The sequence below is a fragment of the Branchiostoma belcheri genome, unplaced genomic scaffold (assembly GCF_001625305.1).
Source record: "Branchiostoma belcheri isolate BF01 breed outbred unplaced genomic scaffold, Haploidv18h27 scaffold139, whole genome shotgun sequence".
NCBI classification, from domain to species: domain Eukaryota; kingdom Metazoa; phylum Chordata; class Leptocardii; order Amphioxiformes; family Branchiostomatidae; genus Branchiostoma; species Branchiostoma belcheri.
Window position 1 is genome coordinate 598,682 of NW_017802813.1, and position 8,465 is coordinate 607,146.

Genomic DNA, 8,465 nt, shown 5'->3' on the forward strand with positions numbered 1-8,465 from the left:
ATAATGCGTCCCTCCGAGTTGAAAGGAGAACAGTTTAAATTATTTAATGAGCTGGAAAATTTTGTGGGCTCCTGTTTATTTTCTCCCTTTCTAGTCTGATTGACCCCACCGCAAACTTTGCCGGCGAGTAGAAACAGTTTTTCTTGGCGGGGAGGTTGTCGGATCTGTGACAGGCCGTGCCGCGTACTTAAATGAGGTGCGAGACACACGAGTTCACGCTATTGTTATGTAGAGTTGAACAATCGCTTGCCGGCGGTATCATTGTCGCTTTGTTTCTGTCAGTCGGGGTTGAGTGGTCCCGGTCAGCTTGTGTCTATCGGTCCGACTGTCTCTGCATAATAAGCACTGAAGACACCATTATACTTATTAACTACAGACATAGGCCGACAGGTAATTATCGCGGGACGGATCAAAGGGATAGGTGCACCTAGGTGTGCCGGGGTGTCTCCCGGACAGTCAGTGGCTTCCGTGCTGTGATACTGTACAGTACGCGCTTCTGTCACGCCTTGTTCGGAACAACACGCTACCTTGGCTTGGCTTCGGACCCAGAGTTGTGCTTGAAGCGTGGATCGTAGCTTGGCGTCGTGCGTCGTTTTTTGCGTGTGAATCCGGTACCATTATTGGAGTACGCCTTTGCAACATTATACAGGTAACGTGTATTACTATACTAGTATACTTCAGTTACTATGCTTCTTTTCTTTGCGTGTATTTTCTTGTGTATATCTGGACATTATTCAAACTCCGGGTTTGGTAGAAGCGTAGCACCTAGGACTATACCTAGGACACCTAGCTATTGTCGTCACTTTGTATGCCGATGAGTTTATTTCATTCAACAAGCCCGTTTACACTTGGTGTTGACTTGGCAAAGAAAGAAGCGTTTACCGTCCAAGCGCGAACCGCGTGCGTGTGTTTGAAAAGCGCTCACAAAACAATACAAGAAAGGTGTAACCCCTCGTCCCACGTCTATGCATGTTTAACGTTGGCCTGCCATTTGTTGTTGCTTACAAGTGGATGCATTTACATACTGACGACTTCTTGGTACGTTTTGCTACGTTTGAAAGGTGCCCGTTTTGAAGCTTTAGAAGCTCTTAGTTGCCACTGGAAGTTTCTGGCGTGACCACAAAGTTAGGAGTTACGTCCCCCAGCCCCTATTAATTTTGTCGGACGTCACTGAGCTCGTTTTTCATGTCGTGTGGGCAGCAGAGGGCCGCTCGCTGTGGGGAAGCCGTGTTTCCTAACTCGGCATCGGGCTCTCCCCGACACACGGTTTGTTTATCGGGGGGAGAGATAATTGCCATGCGCTCATCCATCTGTTCACTTTACCACAGGGCGCGGCCAGGAGCGGACACCTCTTCAACCTGTGGTCTCTGTACTGAGTGGGAATCGAACCAGTGACCCCCAGCATCTCTGCTGCAACGTGTTCTGTATCTATCTGGATTGTTTCTGATAACTGAGGATTCCAGCCATGGGTTTGAGTTTTACACCAGTTCTGTGGATGGTTCTACTGTTGATGTTCTTCGACGGACGGAGCAGCGCGATCAAATGGCTGTAAGTACCTTTCAAGTTTTTAGATAATTTTATACAAGTACTGCTGCCTGGGAGCGTATCTTTGGATATGTAATTTCGTGTTTTACTCACACATAATTGTTGATTTTCTTGCTATACTTTGCGCTGTATTTCCGAGGTACATGTAGTTCTAAGCAAGGAGATAATAATAAACCTCCTTGTTCTAAGGTACTATACATAGAAACAATTTATTGCACCAAGCATGAAGATATCACTGCTTTGAACAAATTAGTATGTACAATATTTTCTACGATGGCACGGTTCCAGAAATATAGGAAGATTTCCCTTCTAAAAAGACGAAACACAAGCGTGGATCTCGCTAGGCAAACGTTTGCTATTATTTCAGTGGGGGAAACCCGATTGTTTATGTTGTCCATTATGTTAATACCGCGAGATAGGAAGGGCTCGGGCTTTACAGAAATCCCCTGGAGACAGAGGGGCTATAGCCCCGCCTTTATAGCCGTGTATATAGCGACTGTACTGCTGACGTTATGCTGAAAACTCCTGTCTTTGGTTACGATATAACGTTCCCGTCTCACGCACGGAGGATAATCCCTGGTGTTGAGTACATGTTGTCGGGTTGGAATACGAGGAATTTTGCAAATCTCTTGGGCAAAGTCAGATGCGTGCAGGAGTCGGTAGTGATAGCTGTGGTCATTAATCATGATGGTGGACACACACACACGACGGTCAAGACCACTCCGAGTTTTATAGCCACAGATGTTTCAACAACCGCTGGTTTAGTGGCGAGGTTTCTATCCATGCAGTAACACTAACATGCGACGTACATTCAGTAGCAGGATTCTAGGCGCCAATACTAGAATTCTCATAGACATAGACAAATGAAAGGTACCCTAGTAATCAAGTTTACTGAGATAATTTTATGTTCTTACGACGTAAGTGGCCTGCATTCCTTGACAAGACTTTATTCTTTGGGCGTGTTGTCTTGTCCATGCATGTCAATGCCATTCAAACATACGAAACGGTACAAAAGCATGATTCTAGACAAAAATCTTAAAGAATTCTCATACTAAACGATATGAGAAAGTATCCAGTAAATTTATGATCTTACGACATAAAAGTGGGCTGCATTCTTTGACAAGACTATTTCATTCCTTGACAAGGTACAGACGACTTTTCGGTTGTTCATCCTGACTGTCTGCACGGTCTATAAACTCTCGGTTTAATGCTGACAGAGTCACAAACTTTAAAACCTCAAGAACAGTTGTCACGCAATTGCAAATGTTGGTTGACACGACAGCAATTCGGTACAAATTTGGCACCATTTGTAACAATTTAACAATTTCAATTTCAAAGGACAACGTTTAAGATTCTCTATTAGATACATTTTGACCGAAGGATGTGCAAGAGAAAGGAAAAAATTCCCCTACGGCTACAGAACATAGAGCAAAGGATCAGAGCCAAGAATGTCCTTGACTGCTAAAAATTCAAGGTCACTACTTGTACTGCTGAAGGGTAGAGGACATCCGTTATAGTCGTCGAGGGAGAAAATTTTATGACAGCGGAAGCAGATAATGATGATCTTTCAGCAGCGTCGTTCTGTGAAATTAGACGAATATCTTGGTCATAAACTATTATTTACTCCTCTGTCTGGACTAATAACATGTGTTGGGTAAGCCAGAGGTAGGAAGTCGTGCCAATGCCGTCCTTTCAGGCCGAATTTTTCATGCCTAACTTGCTTTAATAGGCGGTATCTGTGGAACCATTTGTGCAGTTTACTTCGCAATACCTCAACAAAGGCGTAGATTCTACACATGCCTTCTCCGGACAGATGGTTGGGTACAGATAACTTCAGACATCAAAGTCCTAAATCTTTACAACCAGAACCCTCGCCTAAGTGTCTTAAGTTGGATTCCGCGCGCTGACAGGACCTGCGTGCCGGGCATATCTGACCGTGGCGGTGCGGGTTGTCACAAAATACCGGATCTTGATGATTACAAACGATCTTTGACAACACAACAAGGAGTTCTCAAATGTAGTATAATGGCAGAGGATGGACGGTTGAGTGGTGTCAGTTTTAAATCGGTGGAGTGTAGCCTTCCTTTTATATTCAAGATGGGAGGGGGGGGGGTACCCAGGATGTATGACCGTCAAACGCAAAGAAGACAAACAGTTCGCCCTTAGAGGTTTCCTCAGTATTTAGCACTTTGTATCCGGCGTTACCTGGCCGGCGGCGAGAGAACTTGGGTTTCGGGATGTTTGATCGCCGAGACTTCCTCGTAGGAGCGCCCCCATCCGGTCAGAGTAGCCCCGGGCACTTGTAACAGACCATATCTCTGTCAGCACCGCAGAAAAACGTATACGACAAACAGTCAGTAACGTATTTTCCCAAAGGCATCACGACTTTAATATGGCGACACTTTCCTGTGGAAGCATAAATCGTCAGGCATACCTTAGATGGGAAGTTTTGATTGTGAGGGTACATTTGCCCCCCAACACCTGTTCGCATGGCAAATTATAGAACAGTAAAAACACATTAACGGAGTCTGAATTGTTTGTGTAGCTCTGGCTCATCAACTTTAGCGGAACGCGTATCGGCCTCGCTCGTTCTCGCGATAAACAAGACCATAACTCACGGAGAGTACAGCCGAGCTATAATGGGGTCAGCGGCAGATCAACCATAGGACAGGAATGTATCTTTTCCTCAAACCATCAAAATAGATATTATAAAACACCACTTCAATGGTAGACGAAACATAGAATGTAGACTCTCATTGGGTGGATTTTATCCACCAAAACAGGAACGACAGAGCACATGTATTTCATTTCGCGTTTAGGTTTGAAGATTTGAGGTCGACATCTAGATGTACCGCCATGATGACAAGTTTGTGACATTGACAGACACTACTGTCACGGAAGATACGGTCGTCCACAACAAAAAATCGTCATGTTTTGTCAGATATTATTATGTTAGAAGCCCTTTTCCTGGTAGCTTTATGCATCTCGTCTTTTGTCAACCTGTTTCTAAGACCGTGTTTCATTCGTCCTTGCCAGATCAAGGCACGCCGTCACTTCAACATGGCGCCTTGTGTCGTGTTCGGAGCAGAGGTTACATCAAAACGCTAAGTAGGACAAGTTTTTTGGCCGCGCTCACGTCCATCAAAAGTCAGGGAAATGTTTGCGTTTGGCGCCTTGTAGGCTACTGGGTGGTCGTTACATAAACCTCTGGTAAGAAGAAAAAAAGATGATTTATTTAAAAAAGTAATGTCACTTATATCTCAAAAATATCTTAAACGTTATGATACACCAACAAGGCATGTAGAATGGCTTATTTACGCGAAATCTTAAGTTTTTCCACATCAATTCCAATAAGTTAAGAGAAAGTGTATCTGACCAAGACTAAGACCTCACACACTGCGTGTCATACAACTTCAGCTAGCCACTTCGTCACCAACTTTCTACCGTCAGTCATGTACGGATCGCACACGAAGTGTTTAGTGACGTGTCCCCTGCCCTGTGAGATCTGAAGGCTTAACCACACGTCCATTCTCTCGGAAAATTTCATCTCAGTCATCATTAAACGTTTCACGCACGAGGTTTCAGTCAAGTCGTAACCTTCGGTAAGCCTGCCTCGAGGCTAGCTTATGTACCGGCGTCACTTGTGTCCTGGCTTCAGACTAGCTTTAGAAGAAAACCCTCAGGGAAAGGACCGGAGAAATGCTCTCTTTGATAGGGATCAACCTAAAAGAACATTTCATATCACAGTCTCAATGCAATGTCGTCGGCTTAGGTTCAAGTTATAATATGTCATTTTCATGTATCGTTTAAATTATTTCATAAGTCAACCAATCTATTAAGCAAGCTTAAGGCAGATATGAGCCGTTTTTTGCTGATACAGATCAACTGAAATATGACAGAGAAATGAAATAGTGTTAGATGGAATTCTGTTTGGCATTTCTGTTTATTGAGAAAGCCAACCAACCAACCAACCAACCAACCAACCAACCAACCAACCAACCAACCAACCAACCAACCAACCAACCAACCAACCAACCGACCTTTTTGCTCATCTAGTTGAACTGAAATGTAACAATTTGTCTCTTTCCAGATCTATCGCTGACGTTGGGAAGAACCTGTCGTGGAACAAGACGAGCTCGTGCCGGAAGGTGAGCGGTTTCGTGCCGGAGCAGACGCAGTTGTGCCGCCGGACGCTTGAGGTGATGCCCGCGGTGGAGTACGCCGCCGAGGCCGCCCGGAAAACCTGCCAGGAACAGTTCGGCAACCGGCGGTGGAACTGTTCGTCCATCAAGAAGGCACCGCATTTCATGAACGATTTGGAAAAAGGTAAGAAGTCATAATTTTTCTGCGCTAAGTCTCATACGTCGTACGGTTTTCACCAATGTTATGAGAGAACCAACCGTCGATAAGATCTTTAGAATATATGACAGTTTTTTTTCTGTCACAAAATACGCATACTTGGTACTATGAGATCTCTTTAACTCAAAAATGGCTAGGATTTCTGGTCGTAAAACTGTCGCACGACTGTATGCGACAGAGTCCTTACCCGAGCAAACGTTAGCTTTTATTATCAGCGGTCATTTCGTACGATTTGTGACCTTCTGGCATTTTCCTGACACAGCAAACCACGCGACATGCCACCCAAGGAGCCCACATTGGCCCTTTTCAAAACAAATGTAAGAAAAACTGCAATAAATTTGTGCCGATTGGATGGTCTCTCCAAACAGATAGTAGTACAACAAGCAGTAAATTACGCGTTTTCTGTATAGACTGCAGGATTTTTGTACATTGTATCTGTCAGAATGTTTTCTGACGAGGTTATCGTTAGAGGTAAACAAGTGTCATGTAATTGTCGACTGATACGGCGGACACACGTAGGCTGATGTCGGTCTTGGAACGAAGGTCTGTCCGAAATTTCCCGCTGTCTCTCTTCGACTAGGAATCCGTCGTAATCGGTTTACCTAGAATACTAATTTTTGAATCATAAATGAATATCTAAGTTAGGGTACTTAGTTATACAACGGAAGCTTGAAAGAAGAAGAGAAGACAGAACAGAACGTGCTTTCTAGCCAAAAAGGTTTCCGTTTAAATTGAAAAAGGATCCTACTTGTTACCAAACAAACTGGCTGGAGTACTGGTTCTCGCCGCTATAAATACGTGGCGCTTTTGTGGCGAGAACACAATCCCAAACGTGGCTAAGTTTGTATCCCCGGCCCCCTCGTCCGATTCATTACTGGGATTGATTTTCTTATCCAGACAGCTTCCTTGGCCTAGATCCACCAACATTCTAACACAAAATTGGAGTTCATGATTCGTTCGTTTTCTGACGATTTTTTTGTCTCTTCTCCATTTTGCCAGGCACGAAGGAGTCGGCTTACGTCCACGCCCTGTCCTCAGCAGCCGTGGTGCACACCGTGGCACGAGCATGCGCGGCAGGGTACCTGACGGCCTGCACATGCGCGAGAAACCCCGGCGAGAAGCCTGACGGGAACTACACGTGGGGCGGGTGCGGGGACAACCTGAAGTTCGGGCTGGAGTTCGGCAGGCGGTTCGCTGAGGCGCCCATGAGGAAGAGGAAACGGTCCCACACACAGACTCTCATGAACCTGCACAACAGCGAGGCTGGGAGACTGGTGAGTCATGCAGCATATTTCATCCATCCATCATATTTCACTCCATACCATAGCTGTGGATGAAACATATTGTTTTCCTGTGTTTCTTCTCATTTCTTTTTCTTCTTTTCTTCTTCTTCACCTGCCATTTCGTTAAATGGATTCAGTTTCTTTATTTTTGGACCAAATGACCTGAAATTTGGTATGGAAGTGGCCCCTGAAACATACAAAAAAGAGACCAACATAAAGAGCATGGCTTGTTACAATCTTTCCCGATTGTAACTGATTAAGATAGATGTGCATCCCTAGAAATTAAAGGGGTCTTCACAGATACCTTTCCACTGACGTGATTTTTAAGACAACCGGGATGACTTCACCGACTCATAAATTGTAGAGCGGCTTCCGTGGCGGGAATGTTACATATGACAGCCGCCCGATTGTTTTCTGACCTCTTCTTGGCGCCAGTCAGAATCGTATACTTCAGGACAGGGTGCTGATGATTCATTATGACACATACACGGTGCAGAATGGAGCGGGGTGTTTTCTTAGTCTAACTCATCGTCCAAAAACGGCACCCAGGTCAGGCCAGCTTTGAATACAAAGATGGCTATGAGGAAATCTCTCATAATCTCTCCTCGGATGAGCTAAATTTAACTGATTGCATGACTCCTATAGGAGAACAATACGTCTAAGAATAGAGGAGACATCTTCGAGATCAACGCTGTGGCCCTTTGACTCTGCTCACGAGTGGAAGTAACGTATGACATTGGAGGATACAAAAAAGATCAACTAGTCAGAAGTTAAACCACAGGATTCGTGTCTGAGCCGCAATTCTCTGTCCCCCCTCCAGCTAACATTCCAAACGAACTGCAATCACCGACTTAAGGGCAGAAAACGGCTTTTGTGAACTGATAATGGGCGGTAATCATCATTTGTCTCCTCTTATTAGCTTCCTTAGTCCCCCACACGTACAACATAACCCCTCATTATGCGCACCCCGCCCCTCCATAATTATAAGGCTCTTTTACTGGCTGATATGACCTCTGGGTTACATAGCTGTTTTTCTTAGACAACAGAACTGTACTTAAGAAGCACTACAACAACATGTTCAGATAAAGACCATACGAATTCAACATTAAAGTGTTCTGAAAAGTTCTAAATGTTCCCTTTGTTCGTCGTTCAGAAAAAGATGGAAGTAGATCTTGTGGTTACTTATTGTCGCTTTAGGCTAGCTTAGGTACTAGTACATTTTTACAAAATGAATCACAGGAAGGCTTACCCCCCCCCCCCCAAAAAAAAAGTCCCAAG

General features: G+C 44.6%; 1 protein-coding gene across 1 annotated transcript in view; it reads left to right on the forward strand.

The window, feature by feature from the left end:
* Positions 1-381: 381 nt before the first annotated feature.
* Positions 382-8,465, forward strand: part of LOC109464459 (protein Wnt-11b-like) — a 10,170-nt gene continuing 2,086 nt past the window's right edge. Inside the window, exons 1-4 of the mRNA XM_019761445.1 lie at positions 382-649; positions 1,329-1,548; positions 5,636-5,871; positions 6,904-7,178. Coding sequence (XP_019617004.1) covers positions 1,466-1,548; positions 5,636-5,871; positions 6,904-7,178 — 594 coding nt within the window. The 5' untranslated portion in view covers positions 382-649; positions 1,329-1,465. The remainder of the gene's footprint in view (positions 650-1,328; positions 1,549-5,635; positions 5,872-6,903; positions 7,179-8,465) is intronic.